Source organism: Nerophis lumbriciformis, linkage group LG05, assembly GCF_033978685.3.
Source record: "Nerophis lumbriciformis linkage group LG05, RoL_Nlum_v2.1, whole genome shotgun sequence".
NCBI lineage: Eukaryota > Metazoa > Chordata > Actinopteri > Syngnathiformes > Syngnathidae > Nerophis > Nerophis lumbriciformis.
Genome location: NC_084552.2, coordinates 42,706,211 through 42,730,100, shown reverse-complemented (window position 1 = coordinate 42,730,100; position 23,890 = coordinate 42,706,211). Strand labels below are relative to the sequence as shown.

The 23,890-nt window shown below is 39.8% G+C and overlaps 1 protein-coding gene across 4 annotated transcripts in view; it reads left to right on the top strand.

Annotated features, from left to right (window-relative positions):
- Positions 1-23,890, top strand: part of chd3 (chromodomain helicase DNA binding protein 3) — a 67,308-nt gene that overhangs the window by 3,758 nt on the left and 39,660 nt on the right. For 3 of the 4 annotated variants that reach the window (XM_061960221.2, XM_072913230.1, XM_072913229.1), the window contains 18 exons: positions 11,964-12,088; positions 12,164-12,346; positions 12,388-12,536; positions 14,251-14,495; positions 14,568-14,707; positions 14,789-14,918; positions 14,983-15,158; positions 15,228-15,494; positions 17,017-17,220; positions 18,186-18,409; positions 18,648-18,779; positions 18,868-18,964; positions 19,032-19,223; positions 21,419-21,619; positions 21,694-21,831; positions 21,952-22,073; positions 23,062-23,235; positions 23,310-23,451. In XM_061960221.2, the coding sequence (XP_061816205.2) occupies positions 11,964-12,088; positions 12,164-12,346; positions 12,388-12,536; positions 14,251-14,495; positions 14,568-14,707; positions 14,789-14,918; positions 14,983-15,158; positions 15,228-15,494; positions 17,017-17,220; positions 18,186-18,409; positions 18,648-18,779; positions 18,868-18,964; positions 19,032-19,223; positions 21,419-21,619; positions 21,694-21,831; positions 21,952-22,073; positions 23,062-23,235; positions 23,310-23,451 (3,041 nt within the window). The remainder of the gene's footprint in view (positions 1-11,963; positions 12,089-12,163; positions 12,347-12,387; positions 12,537-14,250; positions 14,496-14,567; positions 14,708-14,788; positions 14,919-14,982; positions 15,159-15,227; positions 15,495-17,016; positions 17,221-18,185; positions 18,410-18,647; positions 18,780-18,867; positions 18,965-19,031; positions 19,224-21,418; positions 21,620-21,693; positions 21,832-21,951; positions 22,074-23,061; positions 23,236-23,309; positions 23,452-23,890) is intronic. The other variant, XM_061960229.2, reaches the window with a different exon arrangement.

Here is a 23,890-nt window from a genome sequence, read left to right as displayed (position 1 = left end):
CGCCGGATGGGGGGGTGAAACAGTCCAAAAAAACCCAAGGTGGGGGTGTCCATGGCTGCATGCGTCCTTACACTGCATGTCCCCGGGTTGAAAATGTGGCGTTTTGTAGCACGCAAAACAAACATGCACGAGGAGGGGGGGCGGGGGGGAGAGAGACACAATCCAGATGAGCGGCGTCTTCCTGCAAAGCGCGAAGTTTGTTTGCAGCGTCCGAAGTGTCATTCTCCTCCTAAATGACATGAGGACATGTCTATGGCAGCAGCAAAGCATCACATTCATGGACATTTCATGATGCGTTCAAACGCAATGGGGACACGCAATTGGCAGAGCATAACGGGACTCTTTATGTTTGTTTATTTTAAGTATTTTTGACCTTGTCGAAGCTTTTTAGCGACAAAAGTCTTCCCCACGTGTCGACTTATGGACTGATGTTCTAGAAGTTTCTGTGGTGAAAGTGGAAGGTGTGCAAAGTAGCTTTTTATTTCGGTTTATAACACTTAGGAATAGGAGTGGGCGATACTGCAAATGATGGTATCGGTCCGATACCAACTAAGTACAGAACAAGCATTGACATACTGACACTTTTTAACAAAATATTTTCCAAGATCATTGAATGGTTTTGGGATCTATGTCATAAATTTGTTGATTATGATTGGCCCTGCGATGAGGTGGCGACTTGTCCAGGGTGTACCCCGCCTTCCGCCCGATTGTAGCTGAGATAGGCTCCAGCGCCCCCCGCGACCCCAAAGGGAATAAGCGGTAGAAAATGGATGGATGGATGATTACTTGAATAAAGCAGAACAAAACACCGGACATAGATTTTAGTATGTTGTCATCAATAAGCTTATGAATAATTCAACTATATATAAATAAAACCATATTAGAGAATGTAAAACAAATCCCTTTCATTGAGGGTTATTAAAACTAATGCATTATGGCGGATAAATCCATTCATGTGTATAAATCTGATTAAAACTTTAATGCAAGTATCCCATTTGCAATGCAGAATAGAGGTTGGTACCGAATTCGGTCCTTTTATAGTAACCGACAGAATTCCGTCCATTTCGTTTCACGCAAAATCAGTCAATGCCCTATTTCATTACCTTTGTTGCATGTGATTTCCGGTTGCAGACTTAAAACACTTGGCGGGCAAACAATCACTCAAGCAGCAGTCATAGCTGACTCAGCCGGCTTGCCTGTAGGTCATGTTACAATTTACCATGCCAACAAAGCAAGTATGCCTGATAGAAAACACTCAAACATACAGTAAGGCAGCACTTTTCAAAATGCGCTAGTTCAACGCTATTATACATTGGATTTGCCATAGACATGCTATAGATTAGCATTAGCGATTCTATATGGCGATTTCAACACCTCCAAATTTGCTAATGAAAATTACAACCAAGATACATGTTACAATCAAACAACTGGTGTGTAATAACTACAATACTTACAGTATAACACTTTGTAAGGTGCAACAAAAGACAGGATCAACACATTCAGCTTCATGGCAAAGACTAGTTCCTATAGCTCGGCACACTGTAGCGTAGCCACTACCGCCATCTAACATCTTGCAATTGTAACTGCATGCAAAGCCTACTATATAATACTTGCAATGAGAAGTGTAAGAAATTAAGATATAGCAACTGGACCGCCCAGTCATCATTATCAGGCCACTGATAAATTGAATAAAAAGACTAGCTTTTATTATTAAACACATTAACATTCGTGAACACACAGAAATACGTAAAATTTGTACCGTTGAATACCGGTATCGTTTCCAGATAACGGAAATTGGTACCATACCGGTTCAAATGTGGAAGGTACCCATCACTAGTGCAGAATGACTCAAAATCCTTGAAATGTCTGTGGAGACGCATTTCAGTTTGTCATTTCAGGTTGGATGTGTTGCCCAGTCAGGGAGTAGTATTTGCCATCAAGATAAAGCTTGTCTTTTGTTGTGCCCTACAAAGTGTTTATACTGTAAGCAATGTACTTATTACACACCAGCTGTTTGGTTGTAACGTACATCTTAGTTGTAGTTTGCAGTTTGTCCAAGTAGTGGTACCGCCGCACATGCGCAAATAGGCAGTTGATCTGTTAGCGACAGGCTGCAAAACCAATTAAGGAAGTATGAACTAATCTCCACGTTGGTTTCTTGATAGGAATTTTAAAGGGAAAAAAAACAGGATGGATCAGTCGACCGACATAAAGTAGTATGATACTCAGCAGGACCTCGCGGTCATCTCCAAGGTTTCTCATTGTCATCCCACTGGGTTGAGTTTTTCTTTGCCCTGATGTGGGATCTGCACCGAGGATGTCGTTGTGGCTTGTGCAGCCCTTTGAGACACTTGTGATTTAGGGCTATATAAATAAACATTGATTGATTGAGCAGGAGGAAGTTGTCTATTAACCAAAGCCATTCCATTTTAAAATAGCACATAACTCAAAAGTAACAGGTCCATATAACATTTTGTTTAGAAAAATAATTTCTGTGAACATAAACATGACCTAAAGCCGTCCTGTGAGTTACATAACATTACATATATATTTACAATATATTTGAGCAACACAGCAAAAACATAGATTGTGAAAGTAAACCCAGAAGAGAACTTAAAAATACAACTGTCATCATGCTAGTATCGACCCAATACTGCAACAGCACTATCTCGCTGTCATTGGTATTGGCATTGTCGACGTCTGGATCGACCCGCCCACCTCGACTAGTTATTATTTGGAGCGGTTTGCTTCATTCCGATGAGGGCAGGCGGATAAAAGACGTCACACGCCACGGCGAGCACCGTAACCTCCTCACGACCTACACGCGCTCACCCGTCGGCGGCCTTCTCATCACCGTGGTCGCGTGCGCACGGTGGCCGACCCTCGAATCGCCGTCGGCGGGCTGCGCGCTGTGCAAAGCCAGGCGGGGAGGTGGGCGTGGGAGAGCGCGCCAACAATGGCAGACACTCAATCAATGTTTGCTATCAAAGCCTCTCGTCTGGATGGAGCTCTGTTACATTAGACGCACTTTTAGTAAAGCCTGGGTCCACTTGCAGGCTAGAGTGCTTCTGTGGAGGCTATCATGTTCCTCAGAACACTTAGAAATCATACTTTCATTATCATAGCTTCTATCTTTTAACAGAGGTTTGCCATTGAATACAAGGGTTCTTAATTACAATAATCCAGTCAGCAAACACACAAGGTCTATGGATGAGTTTGCTGTGGACTTGACTCAAGGTCCAAACGCTTTAAAGCATGCTGTTCTCAAACTTTTTTCACCAAGTGCCACCTCACAAAACATTTGCCTCTCCAAATACTACCATAAGGACATTAAACATTAAAATACAGTAGCGTTGTAGTTCTAAATATTTACTAAAAACAAGGCAGAGGATTGATTTAACAAGCATATTTAATATTTTGGCCACTGTAATATTATATACACATTGAACAGTAACACTGTATTTGAATATTGGAAAATAAAACACTAATCACTTAATTAAATGATTATCTGGCATACCACTAGATCAGCGGTTGGCAAACCAAAACGTTGACAGAGCCATATTGGACCAAAAAACAAACCTGTCTGGAGCCGCAAAAAATGAAAAGCCTTAAAAAAGTGTTATAATGAAGGCAACACATGACTTAAGTGTCTATATTAGCTATAATAGCCTACTATCAAAATTACTATGTGTTGCAGGCTGACGCAAATCTTCGTTGACAGAAATGTTGAAATGTAATATTTATTCTACACATTTTTAGAAACCATTAGTAAATCAGAGGCAACTCAGAAGGTGAGATAACTCCTGGAAATTACTGGCTTTTAATGACCAAAGATATAGATACGTGTGTCCAACTTAAAAGGAACAGCAGGCTGACTTCTTTTAATAGATTTATTACAATCTTTGGCAAGCTAGGTAATGTTTGCTATGATCTGGAACAACATGACACACAAACAACTATCTGAAATGTGTCATGAGACATGCAAAACTAAATTATATACAAAGAGGATAAAAGTAAAGGATATTAAATGAGCTCAAACATACCTACAAATAAGTCATAATGATGCAATATGTACATACAGCTAGCCTAAATAGCATGTTAGCATTGATTAGCTTGCAGTCATGCACTGACCAAATATGCCTGATTTGCACTCCAACAAGTCAATATCATCAACAAAGCGCACCTTTGTGCATTCACGCACAGTATAAAATGTTTGGTGGACAAAATGAGACAAAACAGGAGTGGAAGATTCTACAGGTAAAAAAACTGTTGCGTCACAGTCCACACTATGGTGTGTTCAAGAACCGCTGAAATTAGTGGGACAAAACGATGTTCGCCAAATACTGTTATCAGTAAAGCATAAACACAAACATATTAAACAGTGGGCTTTCTAACAATTGTGAAGGTTTGTCCTCAAACAAAAAACATACTCAAACAAAAACAAAAAATTCCCCCATATTTTTCCATTTTCAATCCTTTTTTAAAAATGCTCCAGGAAGCCACTAGGACGGTGCTAAAGAGCCGCATGCGGCTCGAGAGCCGCAGGTTGCTGACCACCGCACTAGATAGAGCAGTGGTTCTTAACCTTGTTGGAGGTACCGAACCCCACCAGTTTCATATGCGCATTCATCGAACCCTTCTTTAGTGAAAAATAAAATGTTTTGTTTTTTTCAAATTCAAGACAAAGTTATGTTTTTTTTTACTGGTGCACAAAATGAACCGTGCTTGAACATCACCTTGTTCAAAGAACAAAACCAACACAGTGCATGAACTCACAACAAATTACACACCTGCAAATCAGTGTGACTTCTGCTGTTGCTGTATCCATAATACGCCGATAGGGAGAAGTTTTTATTTACATGATGAGTCTAGGGTTCGATCGAACCCAGGTTAAGAACCACTGAGATAGAGCCTTCATGTACCACTGTTTGAGAATCACTGCTCTAAACACAAACGCCAGAAAACTAATGCAATGGGGAAAATGTTCCATATTGAAAATGTTGCAATCACATACAGTAAACCCTGCAGGATCAAAAACAATTCACAAAAAAACACAGACACCAAAAACAACTGCATGAGATACATTCTGCAAGTTCACAAGATAAAAACAGAAGTTTGCCACGGGAGCCAGTTTGATCCGTTGTTCTGAAAAAATGTGCTGCTTCATAAAATAACGCAACCAGTTGCGTAACTTGATTGTTAGCAACATAAGTAATGGACAGATTTTGATGAAACTTTCAGAAAATGTCCTGAATAAGTCCTGGAGCAAATACTTTTGTAGTTTTTATTATTATTCATAGATGAGCTTTGGAAAATACTTATTGTTGACATTGATTCATTCATACAGACAAACAATCATACATGTATTTTAGGTTAATCAAGATTAATACAATTTTTGTTGTGGTTGGTTTCCGTTTTTTATCTTAATTGCTATATGGTTATTTTATTGGAGGAAACCTTAAGCATTGATGCGCATGAGTGCACGTGCTCAGTAGCGTTGGACAGCAATTTTTATGCACACTGGCAATCGATATTATCAATTTTAGTGCAGGGTTTCTCGTTATCAGATTGGTACTATATTGTGATGAGAATGATGTTCAGTTATTTTTTCTGTTTATTTAAAAATATATCTGTTTTATTGGGTTGTTAAAATATATTATGGATATTTATATTGGTATATTGATTACAAACTCAAAGAGCCAGTCAGAGTTGTTCTTTGTACTTACAGTATTTTGCTTTTATCTGTATGTATTAAAAGGGAATACATTGTACTGTGTTCTTACAATTGTTACATTTCCCCATATAGTTATATATGTATATTGTTAAATCGTTCACAAATAAGTGTTAATTCCCACACTTTTTGTTTTGGCCCAGTATTTATTTGGTATCGCATCAATACGAAAATAGGTGGTATCGCACTCATTGGTCTCATTCTAATGCTAACTTGAGCTAGGTAAAAGCTGCTCTCTAATATTGTCAAATATTGAGACCAAGCCTTGACCAAGACAAACATTTTCACCCCTCAAAACTTCCCTTTTGTTCCGTCAACTTGCAGAGTTTCTCACATGCAGTTTCTTTTGAGGTTTGCGTTTATGGAGGTTATTTTGTTCATAACTATTATGGACAGAATTTCTAGGCGCAGTCAAGGCATTGAGGGGATCCGGTTTGGTGGCTACAGGATTAGGTCTCTGCTTTTTGCAGATGATGTGGTCCTGATGGCTTCATCTGGCCAAGATCTTCAGCTCTCACTGGATCGGTTCGCAGCTGAGTGTGAAGCGACTGGGATGAGAATCAGCATCTCCAAGTCCGAGTCCATGGTTCTCGCCCGGAAAAGGGTGGAATGCCATCTCCGGGTTGCGGAGGAGACCCTGCCCCAAGTGGAGGAGTTCAAGTACCTCGGAGTCTTGTTCACGAGTGAGGGAAGAGTGGATCGTGAGATGGACAGGCGGATCGGTGCAGCGTCTTCAGTAATGTGGACGCTGTATCAATCCGTTTTGGTGAAGAAGGAGCTGAGCCGGAAGGCAAAGCTCTCAATTTACCGGTCGATCTACGTTCCCATCCTCACCTATGATCATGAGCTTTGGGTTATGACCGAAAGGACAAGATCACGGGTACAAGCGGCCGAAATGAGTTTCCTCCGCCGGGTGGCGGGTCTCTCTCTTAGAGAGAGGGTGAGAAGCTCTGTCATCTGGGAGGAGCTCAAAGTAAAGCCGCTGCTCCTCCACATCGAGAGGAGCCAGATGAGGTGGTTCAGGCATCTGGTCAGGATGCCACCCGAACGCCTCCCAAGGGAGGTGTTTAGGGCATGTCCGACCGGTAGGAGGCCAAGGGGAAGACCCAGGACACGTTGGGAAGACTATGTCTCCCGGCTGGCCTGGGAACGCCTCGGGATCCCCCGGGAGGAGCTGGACGAAGTGGCTGGGGAGAGGGAAGTCTGGGCTTCCCTGCTTAGGCTGCGGCCCCCACGACCCGACCTCGGATAAGCGGAAGAAGATGGATGGATGGATGGATTATGTGTCTTTATTACGAAAGCTTTTTTTGGTCGCTGAATTTATGTAACTTAATTTTTGCATTTGAATTTTGTGAACTGAATTTTTTACTTCAAATAATGCTGACAATTTCATTGAACATATTTGTGTGTCTAAAAACTGAGTTTGTTGAAATATAAGGTTTTAAAATTCAGTGTAAAAAATTTTGTTCAGAAACTTTCAGCACAAACATTTTCAGTGCAGAAAAATTCAGTAAAAAACATTAAATGCAGAAATATTTGTTGCTTTAAAACTCGAAACCTACTTCCAGTTAATTAGGACTGAAGCACCTCATTGGCTGGTTCTGAGACTGGGTCTATTGCTTCATTCCTAATTTGCTGCTCGGGAGTCTTGAGTTTTGAACGGATATTTGTGCACTGAATTTTTATGCACATAATTTTTATGCATTGAATATTTCTGTACTTAAACAATATTTTTTTATATTAACATTTCATACAATATCCTTTTGCACTGAATTTTTACACATTGGATTTTAAAACACTGTATTCTAAGTTTAAACACACTTTTGCTCACACATTTTTATTCAATGAAAAAAAAAGCCTTAAAAAAGTGTTATAATGAAGGCAACACATGACTTAAGTGTCTATATTAGCTATAATAGCCTACTATCAAAATTACTATGTGTTGCAGGCTGACGCAAATCTTCGTTGACAGAAATGTTGAAATGTAATATTTATTCTACACATTTTTAGAAACCATTAGTAAATCAGAGGCAACTCAGAAGGTGAGATAACTCCTGGAAATTACTGGCTTTTAATGACCAAAGATATAGATACGTGTGTCCAACTTAAAAGGAACAGCAGGCTGACTTCTTTTAATAGATTTATTACAATCTTTGGCAAGCTAGGTAATGTTTGCTATGATCTGGAACAACATGACACACAAACAACTATCTGAAATGTGTCATGAGACATGCAAAACTAAATTATATACAAAGAGGATAAAAGTAAAGGATATTAAATGAGCTCAAACATACCTACAAATAAGTCATAATGATGCAATATGTACATACAGCTAGCCTAAATAGCATGTTAGCAAGGGAGGTGTTTAGGGCATGTCCGACCGGTAGGAGGCCAAGGGGAAGACCCAGGACACGTTGGGAAGACTATGTCTCCCGGCTGGCCTGGGAACGCCTCGGGATCCCCCGGGAGGAGCTGGACGAAGTGGCTGGGGAGAGGGAAGTCTGGGCTTCCCTGCTTAGGCTGCGGCCCCCACGACCCGACCTCGGATAAGCGGAAGAAGATGGATGGATGGATGGATTATGTGTCTTTATTACGAAAGCTTTTTTTGGTCGCTGAATTTATGTAACTTAATTTTTGCATTTGAATTTTGTGAACTGAATTTTTTACTTCAAATAATGCTGACAATTTCATTGAACATATTTGTGTGTCTAAAAACTGAGTTTGTTGAAATATAAGGTTTTAAAATTCAGTGTAAAAAATTTTGTTCAGAAACTTTCAGCACAAACATTTTCAGTGCAGAAAAATTCAGTAAAAAACATTAAATGCAGAAATATTTGTTGCTTTAAAACTCGAAACCTACTTCCAGTTAATTAGGACTGAAGCACCTCATTGGCTGGTTCTGAGACTGGGTCTATTGCTTCATTCCTAATTTGCTGCTCGGGAGTCTTGAGTTTTGAACGGATATTTGTGCACTGAATTTTTATGCACATAATTTTTATGCATTGAATATTTCTGTACTTAAACAATATTTTTTTATATTAACATTTCATACAATATCCTTTTGCACTGAATTTTTACACATTGGATTTTAAAACACTGTATTCTAAGTTTAAACACACTTTTGCTCACACATTTTTATTCAATGAAAAAAAAAGCCTTAAAAAAGTGTTATAATGAAGGCAACACATGACTTAAGTGTCTATATTAGCTATAATAGCCTACTATCAAAATTACTATGTGTTGCAGGCTGACGCAAATCTTCGTTGACAGAAATGTTGAAATGTAATATTTATTCTACACATTTTTAGAAACCATTAGTAAATCAGAGGCAACTCAGAAGGTGAGATAACTCCTGGAAATTACTGGCTTTTAATGACCAAAGATATAGATACGTGTGTCCAACTTAAAAGGAACAGCAGGCTGACTTCTTTTAATAGATTTATTACAATCTTTGGCAAGCTAGGTAATGTTTGCTATGATCTGGAACAACATGACACACAAACAACTATCTGAAATGTGTCATGAGACATGCAAAACTAAATTATATACAAAGAGGATAAAAGTAAAGGATATTAAATGAGCTCAAACATACCTACAAATAAGTCATAATGATGCAATATGTACATACAGCTAGCCTAAATAGCATGTTAGCAAGGGAGGTGTTTAGGGCATGTCCGACCGGTAGGAGGCCAAGGGGAAGACCCAGGACACGTTGGGAAGACTATGTCTCCCGGCTGGCCTGGGAACGCCTCGGGATCCCCCGGGAGGAGCTGGACGAAGTGGCTGGGGAGAGGGAAGTCTGGGCTTCCCTGCTTAGGCTGCGGCCCCCACGACCCGACCTCGGATAAGCGGAAGAAGATGGATGGATGGATGGATTATGTGTCTTTATTACGAAAGCTTTTTTTGGTCGCTGAATTTATGTAACTTAATTTTTGCATTTGAATTTTGTGAACTGAATTTTTTACTTCAAATAATGCTGACAATTTCATTGAACATATTTGTGTGTCTAAAAACTGAGTTTGTTGAAATATAAGGTTTTAAAATTCAGTGTAAAAAATTTTGTTCAGAAACTTTCAGCACAAACATTTTCAGTGCAGAAAAATTCAGTAAAAAACATTAAATGCAGAAATATTTGTTGCTTTAAAACTCGAAACCTACTTCCAGTTAATTAGGACTGAAGCACCTCATTGGCTGGTTCTGAGACTGGGTCTATTGCTTCATTCCTAATTTGCTGCTCGGGAGTCTTGAGTTTTGAACGGATATTTGTGCACTGAATTTTTATGCACATAATTTTTATGCATTGAATATTTCTGTACTTAAACAATATTTTTTTATATTAACATTTCATACAATATCCTTTTGCACTGAATTTTTACACATTGGATTTTAAAACACTGTATTCTAAGTTTAAACACACTTTTGCTCACACATTTTTATTCAATGAAAAAAAATGTAATTCACAAAATTCTAATGCAAAAAATTAAGTTGCATGAAATCATTGTAAAAAAAAAAAGTAAAGTTTTTGTAGTAAAGACTCAAATTAACTCCCATTATGCATGTGTTGTTGGCATTTGCAATATTTTTCTTTCACATTTGTTTTCGATCTTGCGGTGTTAATGTGATGGCAACAATTTCCTGTTGCATTTGTTTTATGGTGTTTGTGTGTTTTTGGATTGGGATCATTTCTGTGTTTGGTTCGTTTTTCCCGTGTTGGCCATCATACAACACATGGTAGTACATAGCGCATTTGAACGCAGCACTCACTAACAGGCAGTATACCAGTGAAACATAACATTAGCTTGGATTTTGCTGTTGAAGAACTTGACTTGAAACCTGTCAAAAACATGTGACCCCAGGACACAGCTGCCAAATCCAGTTTGTGTGTGAAGCAATATATAAGTAATATGTTATATACATGCACATATGTACTGTATATACTGTATGTGTGCATGCACACAGCCATTTAATGATTACATGTTTTCAACCTTGTATCTGTTAATCACTTTTGATATTTTACATTTGTAACATACAATTAAAAAGATTTGCTTGCTTGCTGGGAATTAGAGTAGATAACACATACTGTACATAGGTCACATAGGTCAAAAATAATGTGCCTATCAGAAAAATAAACAATAGAGTTTGTTTATCCTCTAAGAAGAGTGGTAAAAGTCGGAACAAAAAACACTAGTATCATAGGATGAGGTCAAGCAGCAACTAAGGCCATGTCTAAACTAAAAGATGTATCTTAATAACGCACATTTTTCTTTGCGTTTTGGCATCTCATCCGCATGCAAACATAGATTTTGTTCTTAAAAACTTTTGGAAAACTCCAACCAAAGTGGTGAGTTTTAAAATCTTGCGTTTGAGTATAGACAAGTAAAACTGAGCTTTTTTGTTTGTGACGTAAGAAACGTGCAACCTTATATCATGTATTTAAACCTTGTTTAACAACAGAACAAAAGTGATGATATTATTGAGTCTCAATGTGTTTGTTTCATTTCAAAGAGTGGCGTATGAGTAAGAAACGCTCATGTTGTTTTCTGGGCTCCATGCAAGTCAGTGCTGACGTACACAGCATTGTAAATACAATATATGTCATTTTATTGATGAACATAGCAGGCTTGTGCAAACATCCAAATTCAACTAAAATGGCTAAAAATGCAACTGTAAATTAACTTTTATAACTTAAAAAATATTGTACCAGGGTGGTAATTCAAGGCACGTAGCGCAGCAATTATAGCAGCAAATAGCAAGTGGACAGTGCAAACTTTTAGCAGCTGTAAACACAGTATATAAAAACAGAAACAGCACACAAATTGTGAATAATAACATATAAAATTAAGTGAACGGTAATCAAGTAAAACATACCACCAGAAGAAAGAAGGATGAAATAAAAAAAATTATAATAACACTTTTTGCTGAAGTACTTAAAAAATATATGAATATGAATTTAAATTGCAAACAGGAAATAGAATTGCAATCCAAATTAAAAGTAATGGAAGTGGTATTGAAATTCCAATTGATGAATTTAGTGCATTGCAGAATCATGCTTTAAAGTATATTCCATAAATATTGCATATAAATATTACTATGAATCTAATGCACACATTATATTTTAATTGATCAGTTCACTCTGAGGTTGTGCATTGTTTTTCATCAATCTGTCACACTGTGAAATAAATCTACAATGTTTATTGGAAATTGACAACTTTCTTTCTGCTTACACTCCAAGACGAGGAGGCAGACATATCAGATAGGGAAGTCACTTGCAAAAAGAAAGGACGGCCGAAGAAGAAAGACGCCAAGAAGAAGGACAAAGAGGGCAAACCTGTCAAGGCCAAAAAACGCAAAAAGATTGTAAGTTGATCAATATGTTCTTACATAATCTCTACATATGGCATGACTTATTCTTCGCTGTTGTCCTCTGCTCAGGACAGCGATGTAGAGAGGGACTCAGACAGAGACTTTGGCGAGAACTCCGACAGCCTTGCCAGCGACTATGGATCGGGTGAGAAAAAAAAGAAGAAGAAGCATAAAGAAAGGAAAGAGAAGAAAACCAAGAAGAAGAAAAAGGACGATGGGGACCGAGACAGCAGTCCGGAAGAGACCATTAAGGTAGAAACAATAACAAAGAACGTTGCGATTAACATGTGAAGACTGCACTTTGTGCTCGTCAGCAGCCCGTAGAGCAGAAGACCTCCGCCCAGCTGGCTAAGGAGTGGGGTCTGGAGGATGTAGCGCATACCTTCAGCCAGGAAGACTACAGGGAGATCACCAACTACAAAGCCTTCAGTCAGTTCATGAGGTGACTTTTTATTTGGAACTTCCGCATGTCAGAAGAAGCAGCATTGTTTCCTCTACCATCATGTTAGGTAACCCCCAAGAACTCAATGGAATTGTATTATCCATAATCATAACATAAGTCTTTTAATATAGAACCGGTCTATACATATCCTATTTTGGTTTTGGTTAAGTCGACAACTGCGTGGTAAGTCAGCAAATTCGAGAGAGGTCATCATAAACGTGTTCCACTGTAGCCCTATCTTCTTTATCAGCGTGTCATTTCTGTATATACAGGGTTGGGCTGGGCGATTAAACGATAACGATATATATCGCGAAAAAATGTTTCCTTGATATTAATAAGAGACAATTTCGATAGTATTAAGTAGTCCATGTTCTAAGAGTCGTAAGATTAGACTGCTAAAGGCGACTGCAGCAACATCAGCCATGCAGCACCAAGATCATATGTAGTCAAGGTGAAAAAGTCTCACTCTGTCATGAGACTTGGCCAAGTGAAGAGTTCGATGTTAGCCGCTTTATGTAGTGTGGATAGGAAAACTATCCAACAATAAGTGTGAAATGTTCATAATAAACTTAAAGACATGTCAGCAATGAGTTTATGATTTGTATAAGTATGAATGTTGTCTTGTTGTTAGTGTACAACAGACAATGCTTTTTTTTTAGCGTAATGTGCATACGTCTATAATCCAAGCCATGGAGAAATGGCGTCACTTGCGGATGTACTTTGCCTAACATTCAGTACCGTATATATAAAATGTGCATCAATATAATGATATATTACATGTACAATGATGTGTCCGTTATATTTAAAATCAGACAAAATGAAACAAACATTCGTATGAGAATAACTTAATGTTTTGTCGTGAAATAAGCCTTAAATCATGAAATAATCTTGCACATTGTACTATGCAAATTGTTGTTTGCATCTCTGAAACTGTTTGTCTATGTGCGCGCACTCCACGTGCACATATGTGTACCAGGCAGCTGGGAGTGATGCTCCTGTCTTCCACCCGTGTGCATGTACCTTACACAGCTTTATTCGTTTTTAATAGCTGTCATAGCTTAAATAAAACATACATAAAGACATAAAAAGCTATGAGCAAAAGTACATTTGTAAAATAATAGCAGTATGTGTAAATATTATACAGAAAGATACTGTACATGGAGCCTGTTATCTGAAATGGCTGTATCATGTTCTTCAGTAGATCTGTCATGTTCAACCCCTGACAAAAAATACATGTTTCAATCAGAATAATCTTCTGATGTCTTCACATCTCAATTAATCACCATGTAACATTTAAAGATGACACAAATAGTTATTTATTTCATGGTAGCGTGTACAAGTTCTCATCTACCCCATGTATAGTGTGCGAGGAGCGATCGCATTAATTCAAAGACGTGCAAATATTTTGACTTTGTGCATTATTTTACAAATCTTTTTGTTTGTATTGTTGTATTGACTAGCAGTCCAATTTCTCCCAACTCACACATGCTCGTGTAAACCCCAAATGTCATAATACAAGAGCAATAATAATACAGATGGCTAAGCTTTGCGTGTTTATGCTCCCACCAAAAGCTGCAAATCTAGGAGAAGCACTGTGCTGCTTTTCATCGATGACGGCTTTGAGATGAGACACCGGCTGTCTTTTTTAATGCTAATTCCCATTGACTTTGCTTGGTACCTAACAATTTGAATTTATTGTGATGTCTCCTTCCAGGCCAATGATTGCCAAGAAGAACCCTAAGATCCCCATGTCTAAGATGATGACAATCCTGGGCGCCAAATGGAGGGAGTTTAGCTCCAACAACCCTTTCAAAGGCAATGGGGCTGCTGTCGCTGCGGCCGCCGCAGCTGCCGCCATCGCTGTCGCCGAACAGGTGTCCGCGGCGACTGTCTTGCCTGAGCCGCCGCTCCCGCCGCAGCCCCCGCCCATTCGGAAGGCTAAGACTAAAGAGGGCAAAGGTGGGAAGACCTTCTAAAAACTTATTTGACTTTCAATTCCTTAATCATTCTTCTCGTCCTTCCGTCCCCTAGGTCCAGGTTACAAGAAGCGCAGTAAAAGTCCTCGAGTCTCGGACAAAAAAAAGGCTTTAGCTGCAGCCAAGGCTAAAAAGATGGCGCCCATTCGTATCAAGCTTTCGCCGATATGCACTAAGAGGAAGAAGAGTTGCTCTGTGAGTGTCAGTGTGGAGTTTCTTAGGGATTATAGGATGGACTGTTAGCTTGCCAAGTAAGAACGTTGCAATCTTTGTCAGAGTGAGGACATGGACGAGGACGAGTCGGAGCAGGAGGACTCCAGCGTTCACAGCTCCTCGGTTCGATCCGACAGCTCTGGCCGCGTCAAGAAGAACAAGCGAGGGCGGCCGGCTAAGAAGAAGAAGAAAAGTAAGCAAAGTGTAGTCTAACAGGTCTTCAGGAAGATTTTGTACCACTCGTGTGCCCTTTCCAGTTGTGGGTGAGGAGGAAGGGGACGGCTATGAAACAGACCATCAGGACTACTGCGAGGTGTGTCAGCAGGGTGGCGAGATCATCCTGTGTGACACGTGTCCACGAGCTTACCACCTTGTGTGCCTGGAACCTGAGATGGACAAGGCTCCTGAGGGCAATTGGAGCTGTCCACACTGCGTGAGTCCAACGACGTCCTCCTTTTCATGTTAAACGTCACCTTGCTCATTCTTTTGACACTATTCACAGGAAAAAGAAGGTATCCAGTGGGAAGCAAAAGACGAGGACTTTGAAGACTTTGAAGAGGACGTGGAGGACAGAACCATCTTGGAGGTTGGGGCCGGTGTCCCTGCCAGTGCCGAGGAGGAAGACGACCACATTGAGTTCTGCCGGGTGTGTAAAGACGGAGGTGAACTGTTGTGCTGTGACACCTGCACATCTTCCTACCACATCCACTGTCTAAACCCTCCACTGCCAGAGATCCCCAATGGAGAGTGGTTGTGTCCGCGATGCACGGTTAGTGATTTAATGTTCTACTCGGGCACTGCCGTGCATGATGGTCACGTGATGTGCTTCCTTTGCATGACGACTCTTTGTCCGTCTTTGTTGTTTGGTTTTTGCCAATAGTGGGCGATACTGCATATTCTGGTATTGATCCAATACCAAATCAATACAGGCCTAGTGTTTTCGATACTGATACCTTTCAATGTTTCTGTGATTTTGCCTTAATTTGTTGATCATGATTATTATCACATTATAATCAAATATTCTTAAATATTTTGAATGTATTATTTGTGAACAATTAAACAATATATAAATTAGGGCTGTCAAACGATTAGAAATTTTAATCACGATTAATAGCATTTGTCCTTAATTAACTAAAAATGAATCATGAGTAATCGCACAAAAAAGTTTTTTATCTTAATATAAGTTTATCTCATTAAAATGTAAACCAACATGGGACTGGACAATTTGTTTGATTTAGGCTAGGGATGTAACGATAAACAATAATAATAATAACTACAGTAAAACTCTCACGGTTAGTATTACCTGTTTAAATAGAAATTATCCAAAAACAGTGATTGATAGCCGCACTTTAATAAAGTCACAGAAGGACTGCCGCTAGCTTGCTATCTTAAATGTTAACATGAAAACAAGAGACAATAACGCCTCTCCCCATTAGGAAACGACATACCCCAATTATACAAACACATTGGTGTCTGAGGATTGTGCATATTGAACCTAAAAGCTGTGCTCTCTTAGACCAGAGCGATTGTTCTATATTCAGAGAAATATGACACAGAGGTGTTGTTACGGTGCGTTCAAGGACCGCTGAACAGAGTAGGACGTCATAATGCCCGCCACAATACTCTTATCCGTGACGCATAAGAAACACAAAACATGCAAAATAGTGGACTTTCTAACAGTGGGTCCATTTATTTTCGCTGATAAACAAATCAAAAGATTTCAGAGTGTGTATAAGTACTTTTCGAGCACTAATAACATAATAATATTGATAATCGTGATGATTTTGGTCACGATAATTTTGACAGGAATTTTTATACCGTTCCATCCCTAACATATGTTACTATTTGCACATTAAACATTACGCTTTTCTAAACAGCTCAACACAAAATGGATACAAACGCTCTTTTACAGACATAAACACACAGACTTAAGACATTTTCCACCTGGGTTCTCTCTCTCTCTCTCTCTCTCTCTCTCTCTCTCTCTCTCTCTCTCTCTCTCTCTCTCTCTCTCTCTCTCTCTCTCTCTCTCTCTGTCTCTCTCTATATATATAGTGCTAGTGTCGTTTCAATACTGATACTACCCATGGTGTCAATATTATTTATATTTGGTTTGATCCGGCCACCTCCAGTTTGTGCCTCAACTGCACCAATTAACCAACCTCCATGATTGGAGTACTATATTTTACACACACCTCCTGCCTTTAGGCTGTTGTTTTTGGTTTAATTTACTGCTAAACATTAGGAAAATGTCCTAAAATGTCTTGTAATTCTTTGTGTTATTCTTCCAGTGTCCACCGATTAAAGGACGAGTACAGAAGATCCTTCACTGGCGGTGGGGCGAACCCCCGGCTCCCATTCCCGTGCCGCCTGCCCCTGATGCGCCACCTGATGAACCTCCTCCGCCACCTATGAAGGGCAGAGCTGAGCGGGAATTCTTTGTCAAGTTGGTGGGACAGTCCTACTGGCACTGTACATGGATCACTGAGCTGCAGGTACTCAGGGGCGTGGATGTGGAGGGGAAAGTGGGGATGTTGTACTGGGGCCACTGGGATTTTGTAAAGTATGAATATTTTTTAATGTCATCTAAATATGTAAGTTATAAAATAACGACATCATAAATGTTCAGATAACATAAATATAACCTTATTATTGAACAATAAGGTTGCTTGATTCCGCCCGTGTGCAGCTGGGATAGGCTCCAGCAGCTCCCTGTGACCCCGTAAGGGACAAGAAAATAGAAAATGGATGGAGGAAATAAAAAAAAAATATCCAAGACTATTATATATATGTCCCCTATCAAAAATACAAAATGGTTTGTTCCACCTGGATAGCAACAAACCTACTGTAGCTTTGAGCATTTCACTCAACACAGACATTTACACACAGCATCAGCATTTTGGAACAAGAATGAGATGATGGAAGAAAGGTGAAACATTTATTTAATCTGTCTATGGCAGCATAGGAGAAAGTTATGTACAAGTTATGTAGTTTTGCCTCTCATTTCCCAAAACTGTAGTGTGTTTAAGGCCCCTTAATTTAGGTTAGAAACTTAAAAATATGATTATTTGAATTAATATTTTAGACACTTTGTATTGAATTTGTTGGCACTTTTTTGTAATAAGAAAATAATCCATAAAAAACCTAATTATTTTGGGGGTTATATAGCTATAATGTAGTCGAGGTATAATCCCATCTTTTATGGTCAAAAACTTAACTAGGGTTTTCACTTGTGTTTTAAAAAACTGGTTTCAACCAAATTCATGCAATAGTGTGTATTTTTAGTCCATGTAAACATACCAAGTGTGTTTGTATAGGGCAGCGACGCTTTAGGATGGGATAGGGGGCCCTTAGGATTATTGTGTACGATAAGGGCCCCAGCAGGTATTACGTGCATCCCCCAACAGTTACATTGAGAAAAATTATTTTAAGAAATGTCCCCCTTTTTGCTGCCTGCCAGTTGGAGATCTTCCACTCAGTGATGTACAGAAATTACCAGAGGAAGACAGATATGGACGAACCTCCCAGTTTGGACTACGTCTCGGGCGGCGAGGATGAGAACGGGATGGGAAAGAGCGAGAAGAGGAGGGCTAAAGACCCGCAATATGCCATCCTTGAAGAGAAGTACTACAAATACGGCATCAAGCCTGAGTGGATGATAATCCATCGCATCATCAACCACAGGTAGAGTGTAGTATATGCAATAGTACATAGTATAGTGGAACCCGTTTAATTATTCTTATTACTAAAACGTGACTGTTTAAATCAGCTCAGGTCATCAGGTTAGCAAATGCGCAGGCAATGTCGCCAACCGCTTATGTCAATAAGAGTGAAGTCGTCAAAGGGACGTCGACAAACAGCTTCCACTTTATCTAGTGTGTGTTCATTTAAGTGATGACCTCATTGCTGCTGTTTGCTTCAGTGTTGATAAAAAGGGCATCTACCACTACCTGGTTAAATGGAGAGACCTGACCTATGATCAGTGCACTTGGGAACGAGATGACATGGACATCCCCGACTTTGGTATTTACAAGACCAACTACTGGAGACACAGGTGGGCTATTTGAATTCTGGGCCCAACCTCAATGGAGGTCTGCGCTCATTTAGTACTCACGTTTTACTTATTGTTGCTGCTCTAAAAGAGACTCCATCATGAAGGAAGACCCGGACAAACCCAGGAGGATGAGGAGTAAGAGTCAGGAGGACGAAGACGAGTCTCCCGCCTCACCAGTCACTGATGTGAGCTCACTGTGCCCCAGTCTAAATTGACTTCCATTTTACTTCCTGGTTGAACTTCTCCTTGCAGCCTACGATCAAATACGAGGAGCAGCCAGACTTTGTGACGTTGACGGGCGGCACCCTACACCTGTACCAAATGGAGGGTCTCAATTGGCTTCGCTTTTCATGGGCTCAGGGAACCGACACCATTCTGGCGGATGAGATGGGTCTTGGCAAGACCATCCAGACCATTGTCTTCCTCTATTCTCTCTTTAAAGAGGTACCCATCTTTTCCTACTTTTTGTCTGACCACAAAATGTTAATATAGTGAAACCGCTTATGTTGACAACCCACAACTAACGTCAATATCAATGGTTATTGACAAAACCGAAAGTTGCTGTGGTTGTATCCAAGAGGTTTATTTTTATTATTTTGCAATGAACATTGTGCGTTTTAATGCTATGTAACTAGACCGGTACGGTGCTGTGGTTGTTTCACACTGCTTAATGATAACAATTACGTTACAAATTAACGGACAGACTTTTCAAACAAAACTTCTGATTTTAAATTTGATTTTGACCAAAGCTGTCAACCATGTATGCCGACGTTGACGTAAGCGAACAGTTTTTAGTAAAACAAAGAACACAGGTTAAGTTGGCTCAGTTCAGTTCACCAATTAATTTCGAACAAAATAAACCATATACACAATTCAAACATCTCTTAATCTACAAAAAACAATAGTAATAATACAGTAGTTAACAGAAACAAAGAAACATAGTGTGTCCGAAAAACAGCAGGAAGTAGCAAAAGTTTATATTGTCCTGTCCCATCACTCAGATATTTTGATTCTTAATAATCAATACAATACATAATCACCTGACACTAAACAATATTAAGTACATGTCATTTAATTTAATTCACACATACTCACAATAATAAACCCACTCATCATTTCATCAACTGTAGTTTGTATAAATACTTTATATCCTTAAGATAATTAATGTTTTGTCACGGCGGGGGTGCAGCTTGCTGCGCGGTTGTTCTCCCAAGACGCAAAAATGGACGGCTCCGGACGACAGCGTGAAGGTAGGATTTGATTTATTTAACATAAATCACCAAACTACAAAAAATGCAGGCATAACAACAAAAAGGCAAGCGTGCCTTTCACATAGGAAGCTAAGACTTAGCATAGACTAGTGATGGGTCCGGCAACACCGATGCATCGGCGCATGCGTCGAGCTCATAGAGCAAAACCCTGTGTCGGTGCGCGTACCGCTTTTAGAAAGTCACGTGACCGATCATGAGCTGTTTCGTTCACGTGACCGATACGCGAATTGTGTCGCACTGACGCCTCCTCTGTGCCCTGTGAGTGGGTCTTTTTTACAGCTGGAGAAATAATAACTAAGAAGAGAAATCGTCTAAAATTTAATACGTTGGAAAAACTGGTTTTTTTTAAATAAAAATGTGTAAAAAAAATAAAAATAAAAATTCCCAGTCCACAAGCATCCTCATTCACAACACGTTCTCTTATATTTCCATGTTATGATACATGTTCACATTATTTCTTAACTGTATCTAAAAAAGATAAAAATATATTTTTATTTAAATGAAGATATTAAATAATCCTAAATGAAATACAATGACTTGGTTTATGTTATTGTATATACTAGGTCATAAAATCAGTGTCAGTTGAGTCGGTCCATAGGATGCCTGTAGGGATTTTTAATGTCCAGCAGATGTCAGTATTTAGTGACACAGTATCGACACAGTATCAATACAGTTTTGCAATGTGTCGAAACGCTTCATGACGCCTCATCAACCCATCACTAGCATAGACTATGACATGGAATAAACAACATTTACGTGGCATAGGTGTGACGCAAACAATGAAGCCAGGCCAACTGACTGGCAAAGACGAGCTTAAATAATGCCTCTGATTAGTGCTCGGGAAGCAGGTGAGCGGGCGAGTACTAATCAGAGACAGGTGAACACAATGAGTAACCATGGTGACAAAACAAACAAGGAAGTGCAACCAGGAACTAGAGTCTTAAACAGAAAATAACATAAAACATGATCCAAACCACAGATCATGACATGTTTCCTCTTTGTTGTACCTGTGAAAAATATTTGTTTTGTATTTCTTTTTAAATTGACTGATGTTATTGCTTTGTTTGATTTCCTTATCCAACTGATTCGCCCCACAAACCGATAGGCAATTTTTCTTCTTTATTCAATTTACCCCTCAAATTATATTTTCTATCTCTATCTTTGAACATGTTTTGGATATTTGGTGGTTGTGTCTTGCTTCAAATATATCTTATACTGCAACAGATCCATACATTTTGTTATAAAGAGTGTATTTGCGTGTTCTTGATACCCATCATTGTTTATTCTTCTCTGCTCTTTTTTATAATGTGCGTAACTTTTGCAATTGGGTTGTCAACAACTAAAAGGAGTTGCACTCTCATTCCCCAGGGTCACACAAAGGGTCCCTTCCTGGTTAGCGCCCCACTCTCCACCATCATCAACTGGGAGCGGGAGTTTGAGATGTGGGCACCCGACTTCTACGTGGTGACCTACACGGGCGATAAGGACAGCCGAGCCATCATCAGAGAGAACGAGTTATCGTTTGACGACTCGGTCGTGAAGGGAGGAAAGAAGTCTTTCAAGATGCGGGTGAGACACAACGTTCTCCCCTCAAATATATTTCATTGACAAATCACATCATCAAACATTCTTCACTCATGCAGAGAGATACTCCTATTAAGTTCCACGTGCTGCTGACCTCCTATGAGCTGGTGACCATCGACCAGACGGCCCTGAAGTCCATCGACTGGGCATGTCTGGTGGTGGATGAGGCTCACCGCCTTAAAAACAATCAGTCCAAGGTACTTTAGACTAAAAAGACTGCAGTGTGTGTGTGAATGCACTTCACAAATAAACTGGGTTCCGCTGTACTAGTCAGCGCCCTCTTTTGGACATACTGTGTAAAAACAACTCTTCTGCAGTTTTTCAGGCGACTGAACGACTACAAGATTGACCACAAGCTGCTGCTGACAGGAACGCCGCTACAGAACAACCTGGAGGAGCTTTTTCACCTGCTCAACTTTCTCACGCCAAACCGCTTCAAGTACGACACGCACACACAAACTTTCACATCAAAATGATGCCTTGAAGAAGACATATGAGGATTTTAATGTACATTTAAAACACTTCCTTGTGGTTAAAATAACACATCTCTTGACTGCAAATGAAACCACGCCCCACCCTCTCCAAAAGTATCAGAATTTGTAAATGTACACCGTTAAATATATATCTTGACGACGAACGTCCCCACGATTTTTTTCTGTCACGGTCGAAAATAAACTTCACAAACAGTGTACCGTAGATATTCACCTGGTCACAACATTAAGTACACCTGCCGACTCCGATCGATACAACACTGCTAATTTCACTGCATGCCGCACATCTGTGTTATTATGCACATTCCAAACTTAGATAAAAATTATACTTTATGCACCTTCTCTAATGTTTCTTCAAACCAAGTCGTATTGTCACAATGGGGCCTTTTGTTCCGTCCGAGTTCAGCGGCTAATCTAAATTCAAAGTTGCCCAGACGTGTATAAGTGTTTATTTTATAGTATTTATTTTAGTCATAGAGCAGGCGGGAGGGCATGAAACTCGAAGGAATATATGGAAGTTCCAACGGCAGCAGTCTTAGCTGGTCGGCTCAGCAGAGGGGGAGGAGGCTTTCTGTTAAGAAATGGCCTATAATAATAGTAATAATAATAAAAATGACCAGATTCCCCGTTAAAAATAACCCATAACTCCGCAAACAGAGGCATCCAAAACTGCGTGCAAGCTCACGGCCAAATGCATGAACCTTATGATTTCAGAATCAGAAATAAGAATCAGTAATACTTTAATAATCCCCGAGGGGAAATTAAGATTTTCAGCACAATCCCCTTAAAGAGCAGACAAACATTACAGGGAGACAGAACAACATTTGATGCTTTGGCCTTGTTTAACACGAGTATCCAACATTGAAACAACATTTACAAGTCAAAAACGAGTAAATTCATCATACTGTAGGTCCCCCTTAATTAATAACTGTGCAGCAACCTCGAGGGCTTCTTGGAGGAGTTTGCCGACATCTCCAAGGAAGATCAGATCAAGAAACTCCATGACCTGCTGGGTCCTCACATGCTGCGGAGGCTAAAGGCTGATGTCTTCAAGAACATGCCCGCCAAGACAGAGCTGATTGTACGAGTGGAACTGAGCCCCATGCAGAAGTACGACACACCGGTCGCTCACTGGTCCTGCTGAGAGTTCTCCTTTATTCTCGTGTTTTCTTATTTCAACACAGAAAATACTATAAGCTGATTCTTACCAAGAACTTTGAGGCTCTTAACTCAAAAAGCGGAGGAAACCAGGTCTCTCTGCTCAACATCATGATGGATCTGAAGAAGTGCTGCAACCACCCCTACCTTTTCCCTGTCGCCTCCATGGTGAGAAGAACTCCATTGTTTTCATATCTTCTTGTATTTTCACCTCATTAGCCCGGAAAACCCTGGTACTGGGGGCAACAAAGCGTTGTTTATACAGTATTGCCATATTTTAAATAATTGTGGGTCAACATTACTATATACACGCCATACATCAAAGTAAAAGTTCCACCCCATACTGAAAGGGGAACTATTATGACTTTTTTCTACATTTAAAACACATCCTTGTTGTCTACATCAGTGGTCCCCAACCTTTTTGTAACTGCGGACCGATCAACGCTTGAAAATTTGTCCCACGGACGGGGGGGGGGGGGGGGGGGGGGGGGGGTTTTGGGGGTTTTTTCATAAAAAAATACAATCAATACAAACATGTGTGCTTACCCTGCAGACAGTATTGATCTATATTGATATATAATGTAGGAACCAGAAATATTAATAACAG